The sequence below is a fragment of the Amborella trichopoda genome, chromosome 6 (genome assembly GCF_054954075.1).
Source record: "Amborella trichopoda isolate Santa Cruz 75 chromosome 6, AtrichopodaSantaCruz75HAP2 v2.0, whole genome shotgun sequence".
NCBI lineage: Eukaryota > Viridiplantae > Streptophyta > Magnoliopsida > Amborellales > Amborellaceae > Amborella > Amborella trichopoda.
Window position 1 is genome coordinate 53,242,902 of NC_142341.1, and position 26,894 is coordinate 53,269,795.

The following is a 26,894-nucleotide window of genomic DNA, read 5'->3' on the forward strand; positions in this document are numbered from 1 at the left end:
GGAAAAACCTTTACATCAATCGGATCGAATATTATGATTATGAAAAAAAATTAGGATTTCAAACTTAAGAAACAATATATATTATAACAAATTATCTAGATAGTCCATTTCACCCTAAAATAAGTGTTTAAAGATCCACAAGATTTGTACATTTTTGTAGTTTCAAATTTTATAACCGGTGTTGGAAATTGATTTTGGAGCTATCATAGAGATTCTTATCATCTAAAATGCTTTCCAAACGAGGATTTAAGATGAGGCTTTATTTTATTTTATTTTCATAAAATCTAGATCTTATAGAAACTTCATCCTAAAGTAAATGGTATCTTTATATATGGGAGCAGGTTTTTGTGTGGCCAATCCCGCATATATAGAAATATGGGCCTACTAATAAATCTATTTTTGAGATTGTTTTGTGACCTTAATTTTTAAGGACATGTAATCTCTAACATGGATATCATGAATATGAAAAATAAGTAAATTTTTAAAACTAAAAATAATAATTCTAGTAAAAAAACATTTGGACCGTCAGTTTCCATTATTTTTAGATGGAACACCTACTCATCATCTTTAAAATGAATGCTTTACCACATACGGTCCAGCCCGAATGAAACAATTTCCTTATATACTTTTCCACATTCTTTTCGTAACCTATATTGCCCCGTTGACATAAGTGAGAGAGACAGATTTGGATGAACAGCCTCCAAGTCCTCTTCGAACAAAAAAAAAAAAAAAAAAAAAAAAAAGGCAATTTGAGTTAAGAACTCATAAAATATTCAGAAAAAGTGAAACCCACTTTTTAAGTCTAATGTTGTGGTGTGCATTGACGTCTGATCTCAAGTTATAAGTCAAAACTGTGCACTTGTCTGTCTTGTGCTTTAATTTTGTAATCTTAGTCGGTTTACTTTATGCTAATTAACTTGAAACATATGCTAGTGAGAAGTCCCTCAAACTTTTGCATCCACTAAGTGCTTTCTTTTTTGATAATGTTTTGGTGACATCGACCTGCACGTTCATCCCTCCATGTCCCTTCCAAGAGAGATAGAGATAGAGAGAGAGAAAGAGTTCAAATGAGCGAGAGACATGGAGAGAGAGAGTTCAAAAGAGAGGGAGGATAACAAACGTGTGTGGGACAGATGGGGCTTAACAAATGTATGTGTGGTTGTCTGCACGTGTACTTGTGTTGTGAGAGGGAGGGTTTAATGAAAATATGCAAGGAATAGGCTAAAGATATAAATGATCAAGATGATTGGGTATCATAATATGACATCTTGAATTCCATTATATCAAATCTTAAATAAAAAAAAAATTGACAAGAGTGTGCGTATGCATGTGTGCAGAGACGGATGGGGTCAGTAGATGTGTGCACGGTTAGTGTGTATGTGTGCGGAGAGAGAGGTTGACAAACGTGGTGTGGAAGAGTAAGGAGAGGGAGAGAGGTTAACAAACATATGTCTGGAAGAGATGGGGGAGAGGGAGAGAGAAGTCAACAGATGTGTTTGTGGAAGAGAGAGAAGGGGGAGAGGGAGAGAAAAAGGTTAACAGATGTGTGGAAGAGTGAGATCTAGAGATAGAGAGAGAGAAAAAAAACAAATGTCGTTTCCCATGCAAGAAATTGCTTTCAAAGCCACAACCAATTATTATTCTATTGATATATAGCATTGGAAAGTAGGTATCAAAGCCCTTTTGTGAATGCAACCTCAGTTCCCACTGATAACTGAGAAGTGGGTGATGCCCATACCACATAAAACAATGCAACAAACAATAAAAATGATATCTTTAAACAAAGGGATAAGCCAATAAATGGTTAACAAACAAAACTCACAAGGAAATGCGATCCATAAACTATTGTAAAAAAAACAAATGCAATTCATAAAGTCGACAAACGTGTAGGACACAAATTACTTGTGTAATCGTTTTCTTGTGACAACCAAAACTGTCACTCCCTTGTAAATGATGCTCCATGCAATTGATGCTCCAAGCACCAGACCAAGTATCAATTTTCTAAGGTGTTTAACATCGCTTGTTCAAATTAAGAAACAAGAAGGCACATTAGTTCATAAACATAATAAAGGAAACTTGTATTGTGTTTCTTTTCTGAGATGTATATAAAGGAGATTAATCCCAATCTCCTTTCCTCCAATCCCTCTCTTAATCCTACTTGGAGTAAAGGAGATTGGGTTTAATCTCCCCTGCCTCTCTAGCTCAAGCTTTGAATAGGAGGCAAGGACTTTTTGGTCAAAAAGTGTTGCACAAGGACAAGAATAGGAGAATATTTCCTTCTGGAGAAAAAGAAATATGTGTGGCCACATCATCCAAGGATCAAGTCGCATACTTTAAGTTCTCTAAATAGTAGGGCTAAAGCTGTCATATGGTTAATGTTTCATATTTAAGCTATGAGGAAATGGAATAGAGATCTCACTTTTTAGAATATCAGCTCTCTCTCTCTTTATCTCTAGGGCATAAAGGGCTAGTTTGGGTTCCAAACCCTACCGTACCCACCCAAAACAATGATACAAAAGAAAGAAAAAGAAAAACAAGAAAAAGAAGTCATAACCACCGTTCAAAAAGCTATACTTTGTGCCTTTCTAAGAAGGCAATGACACAAAGGCCAAAACTCTAGGCTTCTAAAAAGGCCAAGTATTGGGAAGGCCATTCTTAACCCTTGAGCTGACTGGCCCTCCTTACCTTATCCCCCAACTTCAGAATTTGAACACCCCACATCAAAACTGCCCTTCTTGAAATGACCAAAATGCCCCTATACCAATCGTTTTCTCCTCGTAACGCATCCCTGTTTCGTAAATTGACCAAAATGCTCCCACTTTCACCATATTCAATCAGAGTATGGCATTTCTGCTTTGGCCTTTGTTTCAATTTCATATGGCTCAATATACCATAAATCAGAGTAGCAAAACTAGGGCCAGTCCACATGGTCTCATCTTAGTCATTTGGGCTTGGTACCCTGCCCAACCTAGAACCAGCCAATCTGGCCAGTTCTGGATGTTTTTATTATATTTTTGTACAGAATCAGCCGATTTTTCAGACAGCGTCAGCTGAGTCTGTCATACCTGATTCGGGACCGTAGTTAGTCCTGACCAAAGTCCTCGTTTTCCCACACTGCTCTAAGTATAGCATACACTACATTAAACACTAATGAAATGGTTTCTAATTCTTATGGAGGTTAAGATGGCATCTGATTTTTAGATATTTAAACTAGGTGCACCTGCATAACAATGTCAATATGGTAACCCCTTGGGGTTAACTTTATTCTCTATAAGCAACAAGGCATGGATAAGACGCTATTCAAATCCCATGTGACTTAACAAAAGATACTGATACTAAATGCTAAATGATTATATACTCATTTGGGAATACATTTCCTCCCTCGCGTAAAGTTATAGCTACAAATATATTTTTTAGTGACCCAAGTTTTGGGGATGCAACCTTCTTATCCTAGAGATCAACCTAGACCAAAAAACAAAATTATTATTCGCTGTATATCTGTCCAAAGAGTAATTTTTAAGGATTGAATAGAGGCCATCCAATTTTTAGACGATCAGATTTAAAGCGTTTTAAGGATTCGAGATCCTCTTTTTGTTTTCAAAATACTTATATGATAATCTTAAAGTGGATCCCAAAATTTCGGACCAAGGAAAGCCTATTAAGTATCTTTTGCCCCAGAGAGTAAGTGTATAGCTTGCTCACTATAGGTGCTTAAACACCCACTTTCTTCAAAATGCGTACCCAACTTACTACCTAAAAAAATTGACAAACCATTCACCCATCCCATTCCATCTCCCATGTGCTACAAAAGATGGCTAATACACACATGTTGGAAGGGTGAAATGGCCAAAATACCCCAAGTCCTTATATTTCTAAATGCCTAAACAGCCCCTTATCTTCAAAGAACTGATGCTGGCCTTCCTCACAAAGCTGGTCCTAGGTTCCAAATGACTATTTTACCCCCCATTGATAACGAAGCTGACAATATAAAGTATCTTAACAGAAATATCTTCAAGGGAGCCAGCACAAAAGCGCAACCCACGTAGACACGCATAAACAAAGCATCAGATAAACTTAACAAACTGCTCACACACATATTATACATCTGAGGAAAAAGCCCACCTTTTATCATCAGTCCCTCTCTATATAAGAGTCCAGCTCCCTCAGTGCCCAGTAATTCAGTTAGGAGACATAGTTATCTCCCTTGTTCTCCTCCTCGTTCCTTCTTCCTAGAGAGAGAGAGACTAAGAGAAAAGTCCCTTAGTGATCAGAGCTTTAGCTAACCGACCCAAAATTTCCACTCCCTTGTTCTCTATTTTATCTAGAGTGAGAATAAGACCCAATCCCTGTAGACCTCAGAGATTCAGCTTAAGAGACCCAAAATCTCCATCACTTTCACTCTTCTTTTTGTCTTTTTTCTAGAGAAAATGTCCAGGGTTTACCCAGAAGCGGATAAGTGTAATCTTAGTGCTGGGCAAGGCATGGGTCCTCCTGCCATGCTAACAGTTTGGAAGAAGTCGAGCATGGCACTCCATGGTACAGATGGTTTCACAGTTTTCGATTGTCATGGTAACATGGCTTTCAGAGTTGATAACTATACAAGGAGCAGTCAGGGCCTAACGAGTGGCCTTGTGCTCATGGACGGTGCCGGAACTGCGCTACTAACTCTACGTCCTAAGGTTAGTTAAAACAGATGGTTTTTATCCCTGGATACACACAGAAGTATCTTCCCTCTGAAACTACAAGCTCTCTCTCTCTCTCTCTCTCTCTCTCTCTCTCTCTCTCAAAGCATACAAACCATACAAGAAATTATGCACATATATGAACAATAGGGCCATCCTTCTCTTTCAAAACATGCAAACCATACAAGAAACTATGCCTAAATATGAACAGCAGGATCATCCCTCTAAGTTTCTATAGTTCCAACTGTATACCAGAAGTGGGAACCTCTCTCTAAATTTCTGAAGTTCCTACAGAAAGTCTTTCATTTGAATCGTAGTTATAAGATTCCATTGAAACCAAATCAAGTCATATCTCCGGCACACATGCATGAGCTTCAATATCTCAACCTAGGAACATCCCCGCTCCACATACTCTCTCTCTCTCTCTCTCTTATATATATATATATATATATATATGTCTAAATTTAAACACAACTCCAAAGAAAATAATAATTTGTATACTCAAAAAATATAAGTTAGGGAAAGTATAAGAAAAGAAAGACGTTTATCACAAAGCTTATATCTTACCATTTAAAAGGATAATTATTTTTATTAACTGAATTTTCCTTACTCCAAACAGAAAAAAGCTTCCAAAAAAGATAAAAGTTTGCTATTTATTTTTATAAGTCTGTATTTTCTAACATTTATTTCTATAATTTTGCCTTTTGTTCCATCTTACCCAAGATTTGCACAAGAATTTTCCAAGAAAAACCAGAAATTTAGGAAACCTCTTGAAAACTACCTCATCAAAAAATTCTTTCAAGAAGTGCCAATGCTATTATTCAACATCATAGTAAACACAACACATAAAGAAAGAAACGTCTATCAATCTAACCCCACACATGGCCACATACACAATAAAAATTGGAAACAAACTATGGTAAAAAAGATGATAGCTTCTAAATTTTTCTTTTGAAAAAATTATGCAATGGAAGAGATGTTTGATTTGAATAACATCATAATTTATTAACCTGTGTATTTATTTATCAAACAGATTTTGAGCACACATGATCGGTGGGAAGGTTTTGAGGGTGAGGCTGGCCCAAAAAAGACGCAAAAGCACCCAGTTTTCGCTTTAAGGAGATGCTCAGTGTTCCAAAATAATGACCAAGCAGAGGTTTTCATGGGTTCTCAGGTGCCCAAGTTTCAAATAGAGGGGTGTTTCCGGAAGAGAAATTGCACCATAAAAACAGCCACTGGTGAATTGGTAGCCAAGATAAGTAGGAAGATGTCAAGGTCTAATGTCATGTTAACTGATGATGTATTCTCTATGGTGGTCCATCCAGGCCATGACCATGCTCTACTCATGGCCTTCGTTGTGGTCTTGGACCGAATTAGTAGGAAGCCTTATACCCCGGTCTTGTGCTATTGATCATAATAAAATTGCTCCTCCGACCTATTGAACGCTGGAAAAATTTATCCAACCAGCAGAGTCATATTGCTTGCCTTATTGTGTTAGAAGTACAGGTGATGTATGTATATATATTGACAAGTGAGAATGTTCTATATTTACGGAATGTTCTTTATTTGTGGAGTTGATAGATTAAGAAAAAGATAACAGAATAATGAGTAATAAAAAAGGACTATTAATCAAATTACCATGAAAACAAGTCATGACCCCAATGGTGGGTCCCACTCTCTTCCATCAAAGTGCATCATTTCAAATGAATGAGTGATGAAACTGATGATCAAATTGAATATAATTTTCTTAGTCCAATGGATCATAGAATGCGTCAAACAAAATAGGATCATTTTCCAAGTGAAGTTCTTCTAGTTAATAGAATTTCGAAGAGGGTTTTGCTCAATTTTCTCCCTCATTTTCCAATGATCAAAGAAACTTTGATGGAGATTGAATAATTATGCCAGCCATATAACAAGAAGAAACCTCTTTTCTTTAAAATTTCTTTTAAAAATGATCCCTAATTCTCAAATGCAAGTTTAGCCAATCCCAAATTTCAGTAGTTTGGACTTTGGAGCTACATATGTATCCTAAGTCAAGTTGAAAGTTCAAATCCCAAACTCGCAATGAAAAAGCAAAATAAGTCTGAGACTATTGGAGAGTGACTAAACACATGTGCACACGTGCAATACCCATTTCAATCTCAAGCATGGAATGTTAAAAAGTGCAAATATAAGGACAAGACAAAGTAAACTTTTAAAATACCTACAGATCCTTGAAATAGGTGAGAATAAAATAACCACAGATATTTCAAAAAGGAGAGAAAGTATAATACTGCTAATTTGCCAAAAAACAAATGAACAAGAAGCATTTATAAATGCCCAAAAGAGCAGAAACAGCTGGAAAAAAAAAACCAACTTGCTGAGTGGGGGAGGGTGGGAGGAGAATTTTGGAAAACCTTGAAAAGCAATCCAAAAGGGAAAATGATTTTTTCTTAAAAATTGAAAATGAAAAATAAACAAAATTAATTTGAAGAGCAAACAAAAGGCAAAAGAGTAAAAAAAAAAAAAGAAAAAAAAAAAAAAGAAGACAAAACTACCACAAATATCAACAGGAGGAAAACCAATAAAAAAACAGAAAATAAAGAGGGAAAACCTAATCTTCTTGTTAGGTTTATTTTTTTGTTTTATGCAAATGTTTATCTCGGGTACCTTGGAGTATAACATTATGTATGTTTTGATTTGGTGCAAGGAATGAATAATTAATTTATCAAGAAAATCAAGAAGATAGGGAGGAAAATAGGGAAATTACAAAAGCAAACTAAACAAATAATATTCAAACAAATGAAATTCAGAAAGAAAGAACACAAATCATGATGGTAAAGAAAACAAAAGAAACAGTTAGAACATTAACAATAAGGACAAAACAGATAAAATGGAGAACAGCAAAAAGGTTAAAAATCTTCACAGATTTTGAAGATGCTAAGAAATTATAATGATGAATCATAAAAGCATCTTCGTAAGAGAGAGATGACAATCCTTATTTTAAGCGACAAAGAAAATAAGGCATAACAAGAAATAAAATGAAAATAAACAAAACCTCTAAAAATCTTCACAGTCAATGAAGATGCAAACGTTAGATGAAACTATAATTCGTACTAACATCTTAGCTAGAGAGAGAGAGAGAAGTGGGGGGTGTTGATAACCCCTACTTTATGAGATAAAAGGAAGGAAAGTGTAACAAAAAACACTTAACAGTTAAAACATAACAATAAGGGCAAAATTACTAACAATGTAGAACAGACAAAAAGATAACAAATATTCAGAGACTAGAAGATGCCAAGAGAACATGAATGATAAATCATAATAGCATCTGTGTGTGAGAGAGAGAGAGAGAGAGAGAGAGAGAGAGAGAGTAATAGAATCTTTAGATCAGTGAAAATAAGGGGCAACCAGAAAAGCCTTCGAGATACAAACCCAAAAGAACAAACTAGGAAACTGGAATAAATATATGCGCAATCATTTGAAGAACAATAAGTCATCTCACCTCCATTTTACAATTGAATTATGTGGTTGCATAGCTGGAGATTACAACCATTGATCCATGCAAAATATTAAATTCCACAAAGCAAACAACTCTTTGGAGAGTAGTCGAATGAGTGTTAGATCTTATAACAGGAACAATTTGGTAGGAACTTACAAGAAAAGCTTTCTTAGTTCATCAGCTTCCTGGGCCATTTCCTCCAAACTTCGATCCTTTCTGTCTTTGTCCAAATCAAGCTTGTTCTTCAATTCCTTCTCTTTCATATCTATCTGCAAGCAAAAAAATTATGAGATACCAAAAGAATCAGCAAAGAAAACGTACTTTTTAGACTCGAAAGGAATGAAAAAAATGATGGTGAAAATACAAATACTTACAGCATCATAAATTTCATCATTTTTTTCGAAGTCCCCACCCTTCCTGGGAAGGATATGTACGTGCATGTGTGGGACTGTTTGTCCTGCTTGTGGTCCATCCTGCATTGCAATTAATAAATAGTAGCACTTTAGTAAAAAATGACCAAAACAAAAGACAATAATCCCGCAATTATCAAAATCTACTTCTACAATGGTAGTCGAAAAAAAATATGCTCATACACCATGAATATGCATTCATCAATTTGACAATATGTCCCTTCTTTTCATATTGTGTTTCGATTATTTCAGTAAACTGTTAGAAATACCAATAATTTTCAGGGAAAAAAGGTCATCTGGTTATCTATCAAATACATTATCCTGCTTTCCTATGACTCATTGACAGAAAAAATTACTTAGGTGGTTTTCAATTTTAAAATTGGTCAGATTAGTATGAATCCTTTTCCCGACATTATGGAAATAATACCCAGAATCTATTTTTACATTTGGTCCGCTATTTTTTGTTCCTAACATCTTAAAATGAATCTGATTTTTATTCATCACAACATGACCTTTTTTCTTTTATCCAAAAATAAAATTCATTTCAATTTGAAACAACGATTAGACTAATTGCTCCTATGGATCAAAGTTAGACAAGTTGATTCTTTCTGAATGTTACAGAATCCAAGTTTTGTGGTTCTTTGGAGTATTGAAAGAAAGATGCTATTATCTCTTTGGTACCAACAAGTACTACAAGAAATAGAGATATATTTTATGCATCTTCACAATAAATGAACACACTTACAATTCAAAAAAAATAAATGAACACATTTAAATCCCTAGGCATATATATCTTTCCATCACAGTTACAATTGTCTTTTCTTTAATCAGTATCTCAGTGACACTTTCTTGTTAATAAGTGCACATGTTCCTTCTTTCTTGTTAATAAGTGCATTATGTGCCTTCTTCTTGTTAACAAGTGCACTATGTGCCTCAGTTACCTCAACTTAGGTAGTTTCCTCAAGAGATTAAGAGTTCTGTTTTTTCCCGGAATGTAGCAGATGGAGATTTTCAAATAGAAATAACCTAGGAAGTGGCCAACAATCAGGTATTAAGTGTCTCCATTGGCTAATTAAACCAGGCATTCTTTCTGAAGCTTTAAATAAACCATAGACAATTGACGCTAAATATTATGATCATCAAAGTGGAAAAACATCAAGCTGAATCTCTTTCATTCTTCAACTAGAACTGCTAGCACCAGAATGAAAGCAAGAGGTAAATTTCTAGAAAAGGCATCAGATGTGCCTAAGAAGCACCAGTTGCCATTGTTTCCATGAGCTTGTTGAACCAGGCACACTTTCTGCTGACTTAAATGAGGGCAAGAATTACTATGAGTAGTATGATAAGAAAACTGGAGAATACACTTTAGCTCAATGCCTCAACCTTTCTTTTGCATATTTCGCTTTTTTTTTTCTTTTTAATTCCCAGGTCAATCATTTTTCCTCTTCAAACTACAAAATGCACATTCATTATCAAAAAACAAATTACAAAATGCATACAGTCTGAACTTTAAACTGGCATGCAGTTATGTTTGGGGATCTGCCAGCATTTCTGCTAGTTTTTGGTAGTCAAGGGGTTTATTGGTGATTTCAGTAGAGCACAGGACTCCAGGCACATCTGCCTACACCTAAAACAAAATATTTAATGCCCCACAGAATCTCTAATGCTTCTATATGCTCAAATTCTTTTGCCTTGTCCATGACACAATATTCATATAACATAGGCCCCAAGCCCACTACCTGTACCAATATACGTATGAGTCCAAATATCACAAAGCTACTTGGCATTCTTTCCTAACTAGCAAGAAACACGTATGATGCACGTTTTATTATTGAGTACAAACTCACGCATAATTTATTTTTCTAAAATTCCATAAAATTTGGAAATTAGGAATTATATTTTGAAAAAATGTTAATAATCCTCAAAATAGGAGAGAATCTCTCTTTACTTACATCCACAATATTTACTTTTTAGTTTGGATAACGTCAACATATTGTTACAAGGGACTTTCGTTATTCAATCATTTATTATATATTTCCAAATAAATTACTGATGTATGTCATTATTATAGGAGATATAAATTGAATTGGATTAGGAATTACATTACCCTAACTCCCATTTTCTAGGTCGCCCCTCATAGGTCCCCTGCCTTAAAGGCTCTCTCTTCGTAGGGTCCAGTCGCGCCATTGAATGCCACCAGTCCCTACCCTTAACTATGAATTAAATGCCACATGTCCCTACCCTTAACTATGACTTAATATATGTAGCATAGATTAACTAGTGTGTGGACAACTAGTGGAGAAACGAGTGAGTTTTCAATGACAATAGGCCTACATCAGGGGTCAACGTTGAGCCCATATGTCTTTGTTTTAGTTATAAACGAGCTAATTAGGCATCTATAAGATGAAGTACCACGGTGTATGTTGTTCACTGATGACAGTTTTGATTGATGAAACTAGAAGCGACGTCAATGCAAAGTTAGAGCCTTAGAGGGATCCTCTAGAATCTAAAGGTTTTAAAATGCATTGGACTAAGACAAAATAAATGAAATGCAAGTTTAGTAATAATAGGAGTAGAAACAAGGAAGCAACTAAGATTGATGGAAAAGGAATGCCAAAAAGATAGTCTTTTCAATATCTTTGGTCGATAATCTAGGAAAATAGAGAGCTTGAAGAAGATGTTGCACATAGAATTAGAGCCGGATGAGCTAAGGAGAGATGTGCAACCGGAGTGTTATGTGATCGCCACATACCAATGAAGTTGAAAGGGAAGTTCTAGAGGAGAATTGTGAAACTAGTTTTGCTTTATGGGACAGAATGTTGGATGGTCAAGAAACAATATAACCATAGGATCAGTGTAGCTGAGATGAGAATGTTGAGATGGATGAGTGGCAAGACATTACATTCGAGGGAATTTAGGAGTAGCTCCAATAGGCAATAAGATGAGGGACAATAGGCTTAGGTGGGCTAGCCATGTGCAGCATAAACCCGATACAACACCAGTTTGGATGTGCAATTTGGTTCAAGTGGAAGGCTCTAAAAAAGCAAAGGGGAATCCCAAAAGGACATGGATGGAAGTAATGAGAAAAGATAAGGCGACTAATGTTCTCACTCAGGGTATGGCCTTCATAGAGCAAAACGGCATAATAAGATTTGTGTAGCCGACCCCAAATAGTTGGGATGACACTCTGATGATGATGATGATTAATGTATGTATATACAGTGTTAATAATCCCCAAAATGAGATAGAATCTCTCTTTACTCCCAAAAAAAAAAAAGATATTCACATTGATTAGGAGGTAGATCACCCTAAACTCGCACTTTGTAAGGATGCCCTCCATATGTATTCTACTATAAAGTGTCTCTCTTTGTAGGGTCCTACTCTCGTTGAATGTCTTGCCGCCCCACTCATAGTTATGACTTAATATATATTGTAGAATAAATTAGCATGTGTATATATAGAACTAATAATCCTAAAAACAGGAGAGAATCTTTCTTTAGTTACATCCTGAATATCTACTCTCAGTGGTTAAAATAAAGATAAAGCACTTATTAAAAGGAGAATTTCTGAAGTATTTATTTAAAGGAGAATTTCCTTTTCCAATGAGACTTCATACTATATATTGCCAATTACTAATGAAGGTTTTATTACAAAAGAAAACATATATTGAGTTCGATTGGGAGGTAGGTTATCCCAGACTCCCATTTGTAGGATGGCCCTCAATAGATATACTACTCTGAAGTCCCTCTGTTCATAGTTTGCTACTCTCGTTGACTACCATGTGTCCAACCCTTAATTGTGGCTTTATATATATAGAATACATACGATATGCCAGGTTTCTTTCTTTCGATGTCTGCTATTATGTCTTCTACAGATTGTCAACATGACCTTAGAGCTGCTTCATCTTAAACTGATTCTTTTATTTATTGTGAGGCTGCTTTCCCATTTATGAGCAGCAAACTACTGAGCTGGTACCAACAACCAATAACTATTTTCCATCGGGGCCATATCAATTGTTTCAACTGCCAAGACCCTCTCTAAAATCCCAACAAAAAGAACATGGATAGCCCTAACAATGCAGAAATGACACTAAAAAGCATGAAGAAAATCACAATGGATCATAAGTAAGGTTATAGTTCATTTTCCTAAAGGTTATAGTTCATTTTCCTCACAATGCTCTCAGCTATAACATATAGACAAAAAGATGCAAGGAAAATCAAATTAGACAAAGGTTGACATAGGAATGAATTAACTCAAAATGTACTTATTTGGCCAATGCCCCTATAGAAATAGGAACCAATCATCTTCTGTTATCTATGGACATAAATTCTTTATCATGCGCTTAAATCCACCTTCCTATGGGAGCACTTCCATGTTACAAAGTTCTCATACACATTCATCTGGTCAGTGTAGTTGTGCATTTCAAATAAAAAAATCGACCACACCAAATTGTACATGTTAAATAAATATTCATTGAGAAACCTCCAACAAAACACATTCCAGTTAACACCCCAACAGTTTTTGATATAGCATGTAATAATATGTTAAATGTATGAATGCATAGATTGCTAACTCCTTGAGTGAATGCTTACTTGAACTGCAAAAGTGAGTGAAGATGCATTATAGTGAGCCTCGAGTCGAGCACCCACTTTTTGAGCAGTAAGCCATAGGTCACTGGTTTCTTCAACAGTAAGATCTACAAAGCGCTTGACTTCACGCCTTGGACATACAAGCACATGTAATATTATGCATTAAGGATACCAAAGGACAACGCATTACCAATAAATGTTTTTCCATGTTGAAATTTGTAGTAAGAACCAGAACCAATACATTGTTTTGTGAACATGTATATTGTGAAGGAATTAACTATATTACTGAAAATTATTGTTAACTATCATCTATGCCTTACGAAAAAAATATTTAGGGTATTAGTACTAGACCATCAGAAAGATACGAATATACAATATACATGAAATTTAAAAGAAATTCAAAAACAAAACAAAAAAAAAAATGGGTCTTCCATAATTATGTGATTTCATACTTCCATGAGCTGATGAGATATGTCCTGAAAGAAAAGGATATGACCTGCCAAAATAAAACCGAAAATCAGGCTGGATGGCAAGAAAATAAAAAAACCCATACTTCCAAAAACTCAACATATACAAAAAATATGATAAGACCCCATCACTCCATCAGTCTCTTGTAATGCATGATTCAGATTTTATGGTGATTAACCCTAGAAAAAATGGAAATAAAAATAAAAAATATTGATGCAGGATCAAAGCAACGTCATCAAAATAAGAAAAACCAGGCTTGAATAGGAATTAAAAAACAAATAATTCACTCACTAAATCACCCCATCTTCAAAGAATAATAAGAAGTACAACTTAACAAGCTACCAAACATCAAATTGCTATTATTAATGTAGGGACCCATTACAAAGTTCTCGAATAGTTACAAAAAACTGATGAATTTTTTTTTAAAATAAGAGCAAAAGATAAATTTACATACCAGGTAAAAGAGGCCTGAGATTAACGAGAGCATAGGACAATTGGGAAGTGTAAAAGACCTCCTTCTCGTGTATTTTATACGGTCCAAATGTATAATATTCTGCTTCCATATTTATACGGATCAATAGAGGAATTAACACAGGAAAAAAACCCTGACAATTTAAAACTATAGTTCAATCAGGTAAATTTTCGGCGGCCGAATTTAAGCTGCAAATGGTTGATTTTTGAAGCGTGATTTAGGGTTTTTGGCGCCTTTATAAGGGGAGAAACCAGAGTCCCTATTTGAAATCCAGGGGTTTAATAGTCATTTATGGAATTTAGTGTTATTGATCCCTTAGAAATTCGGTTTCATTTTTCAGTTTGGGTTATAAAAGATTTGGCCCCAAAGGTTTATATAAGGTTGCAACCTTATACTATTGAAGAAAGGTGCACCTAGGAAAGAGATTGGGTCGTGGTGGTAGCATCCCCGCATCTAGTTTCGACATATTATCCATTCCTACTATTGACACCCCTAATTAATACCTTCAAAATGTAACTCCCATAGTCTATTTGAAAAAACGGCTAAGGTTTACCCAAACAAAAAAAAAAAAAAAAAAAATGGTACACCTCAAAAATCTTATAGTGGATTAAGAAACTGAAAAAAACAAATAGGGCCTGTCTTCCCCACTAAATTACCCAAAAAAAAGAAAAACAATGATACACCTCAAAAATCATGTAGTGAATAAAGAAAAAAAAAAGAAATGTACACCACAAAAATCCTACACTGGAGAGTGACATGCGAGAACCCTCCAATTGATCATCTCGATCTTGAAATAAATGAATATGAAGTACAAAAAGAATTCCAAATCCATAAAATAATACATATTGTAACAAGTTATTTGGACCGTCCATCTTTAAGTGTTAATTGATCTGTTCGATCTGTACGGTTTTTGAAATTTTAAATTTTATAAATGAGGATAAAGGAGATTTTGAAACCATGATAAGGTTTTCAATACCAAAATGACATTTCTAAGTAACTTTTTATAGGTGCACATTATAAGAAGTCAAACTTATACAAACCTCACCCTTGCTAAGATGACCTTAGTGAGCCGTGTTATATAAGACTCTTATAGTTGCAAAAAGCTTATATGATTCACCTAAAAAAAAAAATTATATAAGGTTGAGGCCGTAAACAATTAAATTAAAGTGCATCCTAAAAATTCACTAAGATATGTTGTTTGGATGTCAAATATGAAAGGGATTATATAAAATGAGACCATTTACTTTTTGTAAAGGAAGTCATAATGACTTACAATCATCTGATGTGAAATCTGATAGCTTGGGTGGGTCACAAAGTACGAAAAAATTTCTTTTGAATTTTGAACTTGGTCAATGAAATTAATGCAGCCACCCAATTTCAAATCCAATGGTCAAGATTAATTATGACGACCTTATATCAAAGGTAAATGGTCTAATCGTATATTTTCCTAATATGGAAAATAATACATCTTGTAATGCATTATCTATACCATTCGTTTTCAATATTTTGTAGATTTACTCTATCTACACTATTGTTGAAGCTTAAAATTTTATAATTCCACATGAAAATAAATTTTTAGGCCATCACAATAATTTTTCCTACCGAAAAATCATCTTTACGCCTTGCTTTGATTTTTTAGAGCCTCAACCTTATACAAACTACACCCCTTAATTTTTGCCAACACATTATTGTGTAGAATTATTTTATTGTTTTTATTTGGAATATATGTGCAAATTTTAAGGGTCTCTTAACTCATGATTTATTAAACAATAAATTTTTTACATATAATGCTTGTTTTTTTTTTCTGATTTTTTTTTTTTAATTTGGATCATCGAACTTATACTATAGTTAATAAATCTCTGAGTAAAACTCAAAATTTTCAAAAATATATCTATGGTTTTTTAAATTAAAAAAATACTCCAAGTTTTTCTAAATATATTATGAAATAAAACTTCTTTGTTGTTTTAATTTTAATGACGCCATTTTTCAATTTTTTTTGAAACTTCCATTCATATCATCCATATGAAATCTTTAGATTCAGTTTAAAGATAAGCTAAGAATGTGATTAAATCATGTTCTTGATTTAATAAAAAAATTACTCAAAGTTTTCATCAGCATAAACATATTCCAAAAAAATTACTCCAAAAAGTTAACATCTATATGTTCTAGAAAAAATATTCTTCCAAATTTCTTAAAAAAATTATAGAGTCAGAAGGAAAATGACTCATTTGTTGGGTTTATGTGGCCTTTAAATGCCTACTGAATGTTTATAAAATGAAATAATATAGTGGAACATGAACTCAATGGGAGTGTGGTCCCTCATGGACCATATTAAGCAAACGATGTTTACTAATACCAGGTTGTGTTTGACGATCTAGACCAGTCGGTTAGAAAACTCAAGGTATCTGGGCATAGAAAACAAACCGATAAGGGTTCTAGGTTATCCCTTGATGAGGTCGGAGCTTATGCCTGGATGAATGAGCCGAGGGACTGTGTGACTCTTGTGTGTGATGGTAGGCCTATATAGATGGAAGCCAAAACCTCATTCATGATTCATCACATGGCATGCAAATGCACCTTTTGGGGTGAAGCATATGTATGTGTGAGAGATACTCTTATGCACCATAGAGTTGTGGTCGCATAAGGTCTTGGTGACCTTGACTCGTCTCTATCAGATGACCTGAAATCCACAGACTGGGATTGCGACCCTTTAGCTCATCGGCCAGACTTTGGTGACCCGCTAATAAGCCCCTGCTTGGACTGTGGGTCATGGGAAACACTAGATCGGTCTGATAAAGCAAGTGTGATATGTAGTTTACAGTTGAAGGTGGAGTGCCTCATGATTGTTAATTCAATTCCTAAATCATATGGATTCATTTTTCATCATATAAATTTAATTATGTTTGTTTTATGATAGAAATTACTTTCGAATTATTATTTGAATTTTTATGAGTCTTTTGATATTTTACTTATAATTTTTTGGACTTATAAAAATAAAATCATTGATTTTACAAAAGTATAAAATTCAATTAATATTTTAAAAATTAATTTGTTAAATATCATGGGGGATCCATAGTTCACATGGGCCCACCATGTACCATGTGGGTGGGGCCCACACGTGCCACCCAACCCACCTCTTGGTTGTTTGTTTTGTTGTCAAGTTATTCAAATTTAGGAAATGTATCTTGTGTCATGTGATCTAATATTAGATATGAAAAAGATTGACCACATCTTATCCTAATTATTGAAATCTTTGAATAGTATGGGAAATAATATGTTATTTTATGGAATGAATAATATTTAAATAAGATACAATTTATTTAAATATATTAATGGGAAAATGGTTTAAGGAAAGGGGGATAATGGTCCAACAACTTCCATAATATTAATGACTCATCTATGGAATGGATGGCTCAGATCTGTCACCCCACAAGTTATATTGATCAACGGTCCATATTCAATCTCAAGAAATATGCAAACTATGAAAAACCTTAAGAAACCCTATACCTAATTTTTCTCTATAAATAGGGGTGCACCATCTCCCTATTCTCTACACTTTTCTCTCTCCCACAACTCTCTCTCTCTCTCCTCTCTCTCCTATAGGGGCACGCCCTACTCTCTCTCCTCTGGGTCTCTCTCTCGAACTTTATCTCTTTAACCCTCGCTCTTATGCCTCTAAAAGGACACACTCTCTCTCTCGAACTTTCTCTCTTTAACCCTCTCTCTCCTAAGCCTCTAGGGGGGCACACCCCAACCCTAGGTTTCTCACTTTCTCTCTCATGCTTTAAAAATACCAAGGGTTGGAAAATTAGGGTAAGCCAAGAAAAATTTGGGGATTAGAGTTTGTAGAGATTTAAGGGTGAATACTCAGTTTGGCTGAAAATTGTTTTCCTGGTTCAAGATTGAAGCTAAACAGTTGATCCCGCACCATCAGATGTTGGTGACTCAGTGTGGGGTGTAATAAGCCCGGTTGAGGTAATCTCCGGCATTTTTTTTTTTTTTTTCGTGCTATATTTAATTATATTAGTTTTATATTCCCAAGCATAAGAATTGTAGATATTTTATTTGTTTAAAGAAAATTGGTTTAATGGCATCAAGGTTTTTAAGATATTCGATTTATTAATTTTATTTTCTTTGAAGCAATAATTATTGTAATAACACTACTTGTAAGTGATATTTGCCCAAAAAAAAGAAAATAAAAAAAAGGGGTGAAAAGAAGAAAAAAAAAAAAAAAAATTCCCCAGAAAGATCACATTAGTCTTTCTTTCATCATTCACAACTAAAGATTCAGAGGTAGGAAATAGTGCCGAGGCTCTAAACAATCAAAGTAAAGCGCACCTTCAGATAGTGTCGAGAATCATCTTTAATTATGAAAGTTAAAACTTCAAAAATCGAGAATCGTGTAGATCAGCATATCTATGAAAACTTAAAATATTGAAAATTAACGGTCAAAAAATGTATTACAAGATGCACTATTTATAAAACTTGAAATCTATTTCTTTTTCTCATGTCCATTCATCTTGAAGTTGACATGATCAATTTGACGATATTTGGGCATCCAAACAGCCTCTTCTAATGAAATTTTTGAGATTCACCCTAATTTGATTGTTTAGAGCCTCACACTCATATAAGCTTTTTATTAAGAGTTACAACATCTGCTGAAGCATCTCCTCATGTTGCTTGGTTGGATGAAAATTTAGACAAATTTTTTTTTTTTTGGTATACCTTTTTTATGTAAAACATTAACATCTATATTAATATTAAATTACAATATTACAACCTGCACAATCTTAGGATAATGGGCAAATAATAATAATAATAATTACAGACAAGAGCTTAGCAATCTAGAACTATGGTTAGACTCGAAGCACTTACTCCAGCTTTAGCTAGAGCATCAGCCTCCATATTGCTCTCTCTATAAACATGAACAATCTGAACCTCCAAACTCTTACAAACATCAATCACCTCTCTAATTAAGCTATGTAAACCCCAGGGATAATCAGTTTCCCCTTTAATCCACTTCGCAATATTCATAGAATCCCCTTCAATAACAGTAGGCTTATTAAACCACTTGCTACTTTAACATCCAGCAGTGGAACCCTACATTTTGCCTCATTAGCTATAGCAATTCCAATACGTCCAAAAAAATTTCATCAATAAACCACCTCTACTATCCCTAATAATCCCTTGGATTGCTCAAAGAACAAGTTTATTTCAATCCACCCTTCTTCTTTTTTTGGGTATATGTTTTTTTTTTCCATATTCTTCTTTAGGACTTTGAGCCAATATACTTCTAGGCACATGATTTCACGTCCAATGGCTGAGAGGAATTGTGACATCTTTTTACCGAAGATAAATAATCATATTGTATATATTATCTAAAGGCACATGTATCTAATATTCATCGCAAATGAATGTAATCACCATTTTTTATCCACAACTCTTCTCTACCGTCCATCTTGAAAATAGATGATGCAAAAAAAAAAGGCTTCCATTTCCCTTTCCCCCATTTATATATGAAATATGTGCTTCATCCCTGCCGCTCATCTCAATAATGTACAAAAGATGCTTCACCTGTATATAGTACATGAACGCTGCAGAACATGTGTAGTGTGTAGCGTTCATAGTAATTACTAATGGGTAAGCTTTTTATACTTCCACTACAACATAAAACTTATATACTTCCTTTTATCCAACCGTCCAATCTGAATGGAGGGCTAAGATTGCCCCAATTACAATGTTACGCCTCTACACTATTTTATTTTTAAGTTTTTTTTTTATATAAACTATTTTGACACCAAATTTTGTCCGCCCAATCCTCTATTAATCTCGCACTAGCGAAAAATATAAAAAGAAATATTTTCAATAAAAATGACCAAAATACCCCTAAAAATTTCAATGGGTATTTTGGTTATTATATTTTATCGAAAAATTATTTTTAATAGTTTTTATAGGTGTGCGCCAATGAGAAGATGGCACGTACCAAATTTCATATCCATACAATTGTATAAAAATAAATAAAAATAAAATACTTTGAGACGTCGGATCTAAGATCAAACGGTGAGCGGCTCTCTTGATCAAAATTGGACAGTTTGATAGTAGAAAAAGCATATATATTGTATACTGTAGGGGAAGTAAATAAACCTTTCCCCTTGAATAAATAACTGGAAAGAGGAAATAGGGACAAAGAAGGTTAAGTTTTTAGTTCAGAGCAGTGGTTTAAAAAACGGATTCGGTGCCCTCAAAAACCCTTCAGGATCGGTGAATCAGCTATCTGGATCGGGAGTTGGCCGAATCAGTCGGATTAAACTTTAAAAAAAATCCAAAAAATGTATTAAAAATCATTACAAATGTTGTTTTTTAATAATCCAATAAGAAATGAGGGTACTACATTATTAACTTTTATTTTTTCATCAATATGCCAATATTTAGATGTTTGTTCCCTGTATGAAGATTCCCTTCAAATATTTATTAAAATCTAACTAAAGACAATATTATACATTGAAATTATAATTATTGGTATGTATGTTATTATTTTATCATTATTTTACTATACAAATAAAAATAAATTTGAAAATTTTCTTATAATATTATCTAATTTTAAAATCTAAAAATTTAACAATAAATTAGGAATCAGCAAAATTTTTTTCAAAATATTTTAAAAAAATTATTATGAATATTAAAAATAGTGTTCTTTTAGTTTCTAAAAGAAATTAGAAATAATGCGTTATGTATTCTCATTACTTTGTAAAAATAGATGAATATTGAGACATTGTTTTTATGTTGGATGACTATATAATTATTAATTATAATATTATGATTTCAAAATTATTAGAAAATGATTCCATTTTTTTTTTTTTTTGGTCAAGTAATTCCATTTCACAGGATTAAAAAAATAAAACCCCTTATAAATTTTAGTATTATGATATTAAAACAAAAAAAAATTTACCCTAAAAAATAGAAAAAAAATAAATATAATAATAATAATAATAAAAGTGGCTTGTTTTCCACAATCCAATCCTGTTTATTGTTGTGACAAAAAAACCAGAAAAGAAAAGGCATGAAATAGAAGAACTAGCTAGAGAAAGAAAGCTATTTTGTAGCTTTTCCTTGTTATAGCCTTAGTCCAGCTAAACCTTTATACCCTATTTTTTAGCCTTTTACGTACTTGAAAAGCAAGCACGAATAGTCCCACATCCAGCGATTAAAGGCTGAAATAGCCATATAAAACTCTCTCTCTCTCTCTCTCTTAATCCTTAATATAAGTGAAGGTTGTTCTTTCCTTTCTTAAAATCAATGGAGTAAAACATCAATATCTCATATCACTTCCCTCCCTTGAGTTGAGAATAGACAAATCCAATTCCCTCCCTTGCGAGTCCTCCCCTCCCCTTGAGTCGAGAATAGACAATCCAATTCTCTCCCTTGAGTACAAAATGCCCTCAATTCCCCCCCCTTGAGTCCAATCAAATCAATGAATGGTTATGTTTGGCACCTAATATTTCACCTTATCAATTTATCAATCAAATCAATGATTGATTCTGTTTGGCGCCCAAACCATTATTTATCCCTTAATCATATGATGGACTCTCACCTTATCAATTTATCAATCAAATCAATGATCGGTTCTGTTTGGCGCCCAAACCATTATTTATCCCTTGATCATATGATGGACTCCCCTCAATGATCGGTTCTGTTTGGCGCCCAAACCATTATTTATCCCTTGATCATATGATGGACTCCCCTGAAAAAGCATTAGATCTCTCATATCAATTCCCTTGATCCTTCATCCAATACTCTCCCTTGAGTCCAGGATGCCCTCAATTCCTTCCCTTGAGTCCAATCAAATCAATGAATGGTTCACCCAATATTCACCTTATCAATTTATCAATCAAATCAATGATGCCCTCAATTCCTTCCCTTGAGTAGAATCAAATCAATGAATGGTTCACCCAATATTCACCTTATCAATTTATCAATCAAATCAATGATTGATTCTGTTTGGCGCCCAAACCATTAGTTATCCCTTGATCATATGATGGACTCCTTTGAAAAAGCATTAGATCTCTCATATCAATTCCCTTGATCCTATGATGGACTCTTCTAAAAAAGCATCTATCTAACTGAGCTATAGCCCTACCCTTGTTCATTGGTGGTATGTGTAATAAATTTATATTAACAAATTAAATTTTACATTAAAATTATGTAAAAAACTCGGTTCTTTCAAATCTTGAGATATGATTGGATTCGGAACGCTTTGGACAATATCCGATTCAAATAGGGTAATTTCGATCCGAATCAGCAATTTTTTAAACACGGTATGTATAATAAATTTGTATTAAAAAATAAATTTATATTAAAAAATAATATAAAAAACCTGGTTCTTTCAGATCTCGATATATGATTGGATTCAGATCGCTTTGGACAATATCCGATCCAAATCGGACGATTTTGATCCGAATCGGCGATTTTCCAAACACCGCTTTAGAGTGTGCAGGTAGCGAGAGAAACTGGGAACATGCAAAATTTATTGTAGAGAGAGAATGCAGGAAACATGCAAAAAGAAGGTGAAGTTTTAGTTGAAAGTGGGAAGCTTGGAATCCCAGCTACCATTCAAAAGTCAAAGTTCACTTTCTTTTTACTGATCACTGCCAATCAGTTGTCCAAGAGTAAGAATAGATACGAATAGATCAAACTTTCATATTCCATCTCCATTTTCTCTTTCTCTCTCGAAATCCTCTGCTTCTTTTTCTTTCAGATCAAACACAAAAAAATGGCATCTTTTTTGACTAAGAATTCATCACAGCTCCTCCCTAGTTTGTGTATGATATTGACCCAACTGTGTATGTCTGGTAATATTGTGCTTAGCAAGACAGTTTTCATGAAAGGGAGCAGCTCTTCAGTGTTTGTGTTCTACCAAAATATAGTTGCCACCATTGTCATCTCAGCTCCAGCATTCTTCATTGAGAAGTAATGATTCCAAGTTTTATCTGTTTTTGGGTGCTTTCCATGAAAGATTGATTGGTTTTTTTTTTTGCAGGAGGATAAGGCCTCCTTTGGCAGTCCCCATTTTGGGCTGGAGTTTTTTGCTAGCTTTACTTGGGTATTCTCTCTCTCTCTCTCTCTCTCTCTCTCTCTCTCTCTCTCATTTCTTACTTTTGTGAAAAGGAGGAGAAAGATTGCACTTGAGTTTCATGATTCCTCAACTTTTTGCAGGATAACAGTGGCTCAAAATCTCTTCTCAGGGAGCTTGTATTTCATCTCGAGCACACTACAAACTGCAATTTTGAACCTTATACCTGCTGTTACATATCTTCTCTCTGTGATATCAAGGCAGGAGAAAGCCGAGATCAAAAGCTTGATAGGAAAAGGGAAGATTTTAGGGACTTTTTTATCTGTAACAGGTGCTCTGGTTATTGTGTTATGGAAAGGCCCAAGCTTTTACCATCACTCTGCGAATTTCGGGCAGAGCCCAAGTCTTCACCTCCTCTCTACAAACAGAAGTGATTGGGTACTTGGGTTGGTTATGGTAGCTGTTGGGGTTGTCTCTTTCAGTATTTGGATTCTATTGCAGGTCAGAACCATGAATTCCTTTAACATCATATATATATATATTTAGAGAGAGAGAGAGAGAGAGAGAGAGAGAGAGAGGTGGCTAATCTATGATACATTTGAGTTCATGACATTATGGTTTGGGGCTGATAAGTTAAGTGTATGGTATTGGTGAGTTTTGTGGATTCAATTGACATTATCATTGGGGGAAGAGAGAGAGAGAGAGAGAGAGAGAGAGAGAGAGAGAGAGAGAGAGAGAGAGAGAGAGAGAGAGAGAGAGAGAGAGAGAGAGAGAGAGATTTGTAAATTAAATTGGGTATTTTGGGTTAATCAAATTTTGTTTTAGGGGTTGATAACTCAATTGAACGGGATTATTGAAATGGCAGGGACCAGTGACGAAGAAATACCCAGCTGAGCTATCACTCACAGGCATTATGTTTTTCATGGGGGTCTTGCAAACAGGTGTAGTTGCACTGTGTGTGATCCAAGAGCCATCGCAATGGAAGCTCAGTAAGGACTTGGAGCTTTTGGGTATCCTATATGGAGTGAGTCTCTCTCTTTCTCTTGGTTATCCTCACATGCACTGAGCCTCACTTTTAGGCCTGTAAACTAGTCCGGTCCAGTAAGAAAATACTCCTAAATTGGGCTTTTCCCGAGGGAGTAATGAATAGTATGCTCTGAACATGAAATGTTTTGGCTTTTGGTTTTCCTCAACAAAACAAAATAGTTGTTCAAAAAATAGTATCATAATTTGAAGTGCTCAAACTCATTTTGAATTTTGAATAAAGGTCATTCCTAAAGTAAACATAAAGGTAGATGATCTTGATTTACCTTTATCTCTTTCTAAGCTTAGGTGGAAGATTATGTAGCTTAATGAAAGAAGCAAACTAGATTGAAGAGAAAGGCATGCTACATAAGAAGCTAAATCACTGAAGAGTAGGCTTAGGCAAAGGAAGCATGAAAGCTTGATTGCATAAAAATGCAAGCTCACCTCATGGAAGAGGATGCTGCATTAGAAGCTAAGTAGCCTAAAGAGGCAAACTAAAGATGCCCTCTTTTGTGCAACCGACACGGGTATTTGTGTCAGTGTCAAGAACATATATTTGTGTCAGTTTTAGACACAGGTATGAGGCATCAAATTCCTCATGCCATGAAGAATCGAATTCACAAGGAGGACAAAATCCACTTTGATGTACTAACAATTCACATTCACTTTCATGATATTTTTCAAAGTTCAAAATCATATTCTTAATCGGAAAGGCCGCATACATGAAAGTCAATATATTAGCTAATACAAAGAAGAATCGAGAAGAATATGTGTGATATGAGTGTCAATAAGTGTATGAAATGGTTACAACAACCAAAGGAAGGAATTCATGTATTGAAGCTAGAGATAGAAGAAGCTGAATATGAGCATCTTCTCCATATTGATGCTCTATTTGAATCTAGGGATTTTCAGAATTATAGGGAGAATTATAGGGAGATGCACAGAGGCATTTTATCCCCATTCCTAACTCAAACTTTAGGAGTCTAAATGGATTTGGACAAGTTCACTGGGGATGGAGTTGGTTTGGGAAAGGTGAGTGCCTGTAATCCTCTTGCTGCATGTCTTTGCGTTAGCGTGAGATTTGAACCTAGGATGCAGTATTGCGATCGTTAACACCGACCAATCAAGACAGAGCCCATGTCCCTACAGGTCAAAAATTTGTACATGGGGACTCGTATTTATGATTTTTTTCCTAATTTTAAGACGAGAAAGTATGCAGGAAGACGGATTGCACCATTGGCGGCACTCAAAGTCCAACAGAACTTTCTTGATCTTTGGCGAGAAAAATGACACAACCTGAGCTCTATCATTTTAGGTGATTGTGATCATCTTGCACTAATTGATAAACAGTCTTCCAACATACAATATATTAACACAATTACAAGCTGGAGGTAATTGGAACAGTATAAAATCCCTTTACAGAATCACATATGCAGGAGGTAATTGAAGGGCTGCTATATTTCATTGTTGTAGCATATTCGAGCATGTCGTTACTTCATTTGATTATTGGAGTAAGTGTTTTCTTGAGTGACAAACTTTGTGAGGAGGATGACAAAAATTCACTATTCATCATTGATGTCTAATGGCTTATGAATTGTTCACTGTTTGAAATTCAAATACTATATTGGTATATTTTTCCTCATAAGAGTAGTATAAGTTTATGATGGTGGTAGTATTTTTCCTAGGTACTTTACATTCTTAGTTCTATTTTCTCATTCTGATATAACCTTTATTGTTCATTTGCAAAGGTCATGGACACCCCAAGCTGTTAGACGTAAAATTGGACTGCTGGAGTGTTCAATTCTCCACACACCCCACACAAAATTTGTTAGACTTGGAATGCAGCGAATAGTTCACCACTAGATTCCTAATTTAACTTCCGACAGTTGTGGGTGATTATGATTTTTTATACTTAAAACAATCTCACTGTCCCTTTCTTTATGTGTCTTCGCACTAGAGAAAAGGATAGAGGGAGAGAGATGAATAATACTTGTATGTGATTATGCAGGGGGTGATCAATGGTGGGACTTCTTATTTAATTTTCAAGTGCTCCCACCTCAAAGGACCTGTTTTTGTATCGATGTTCACACCACTCTCTATATTTTTTGTTGTTCCCCTGGAGACAATATTTCTTGGTGAAATCCCTCATTTTGGAAGGTAGCAAGCATCCACTTGTTTTAGAGATTTTCTCTTTCTAAATTCTTAAGTGCTGGGATCTCATAGTTTTCTATTGATTTTGTGTGTTTTTGCAGTATTATTGGGGCAGCATTAATAGTGGGAGGCCTTTACCTCATACTATGGGCCAAAAGTAAAGAAGAGAGAGAATACCTCTTAGTGGATATGGATGATGGCCTTGCATCACCCCTCAATTCCAATCAAGCAGCCTCATGAAGTACCTGTAGGCAGTTACATTACGCTTAAATGTATATGAATAATATCACAAACTTTAGTGTGGATCTTTTTATTTATCTCCACATATATAATTGGGTGCAATTGGCATATAAATGCATCTGTACATGTCGAGGTAATGTGCACCTTCAAATTTTATCATGGTATATAATTTTGATGTAAAATGTTCTTAGGATTGTCTCGAAATCTATTTTTATATCTAATTATAAAATTTTAAATTTTAAAAATGGTTAAAATCAAATAGATCTATAAACATATGAAAATCTTGAAAATAGATGGTGTAGATA

General features: G+C 34.6%; 3 protein-coding genes across 8 annotated transcripts; 2 read left to right on the top strand and 1 right to left on the bottom strand.

The window, feature by feature from the left end:
* Positions 1-4,240: 4,240 nt before the first annotated feature.
* On the top strand, positions 4,241-6,247 carry LOC18448542 (protein LURP-one-related 5). Its single transcript, XM_006858603.4, has 2 exons — positions 4,241-4,679; positions 5,716-6,247. Exons 1-2 carry the CDS (start codon positions 4,428-4,430, stop codon positions 6,091-6,093), a joined length of 630 nt encoding a protein of 209 aa, XP_006858665.1. The 5' UTR covers positions 4,241-4,427; the 3' UTR covers positions 6,094-6,247.
* A 1,855-nt stretch (positions 6,248-8,102) lies between these two features.
* On the bottom strand, positions 8,103-14,467 carry FHIT (FRAGILE HISTIDINE TRIAD). 4 transcript variants are annotated; one of them, XM_088869425.1, is made up of 5 exons: positions 14,085-14,445; positions 13,615-13,658; positions 13,166-13,292; positions 8,538-8,636; positions 8,103-8,432 (listed from the first exon to the last, which is right to left on the bottom strand). In XM_088869425.1, exons 1-5 carry the CDS (start codon positions 14,115-14,117, stop codon positions 8,316-8,318), a joined length of 420 nt encoding a protein of 139 aa, XP_088725551.1. In that variant the 5' UTR covers positions 14,118-14,445; the 3' UTR covers positions 8,103-8,315. The 4 variants fall into 4 exon arrangements, with proteins under 4 accessions (XP_088725551.1, XP_088725552.1, XP_020531859.1 ...); XM_088869426.1 differs by lacking the exon at positions 13,166-13,292 and having other exon boundaries at positions 8,103-8,428; positions 14,085-14,467; XM_020676200.2 differs by lacking the exon at positions 13,166-13,292 and having other exon boundaries at positions 14,085-14,448.
* An 8,143-nt stretch (positions 14,468-22,610) lies between these two features.
* On the top strand, positions 22,611-26,771 carry LOC18448540 (WAT1-related protein At2g39510). 3 transcript variants are annotated; one of them, XM_006858601.4, is made up of 6 exons: positions 22,611-23,069; positions 23,140-23,202; positions 23,316-23,673; positions 24,038-24,196; positions 26,207-26,355; positions 26,451-26,771. In XM_006858601.4, exons 1-6 carry the CDS (start codon positions 22,873-22,875, stop codon positions 26,587-26,589), a joined length of 1,065 nt encoding a protein of 354 aa, XP_006858663.2. In that variant the 5' UTR covers positions 22,611-22,872; the 3' UTR covers positions 26,590-26,771. The 3 variants fall into 3 exon arrangements, 2 of the variants coding, with proteins under 2 accessions (XP_006858663.2, XP_088725553.1); XM_088869427.1 differs by having other exon boundaries at positions 22,611-22,768; XR_016057461.1 differs by having other exon boundaries at positions 22,640-23,069; positions 26,156-26,355.
* The last annotated feature ends 123 nt before the right edge of the window (positions 26,772-26,894 follow it).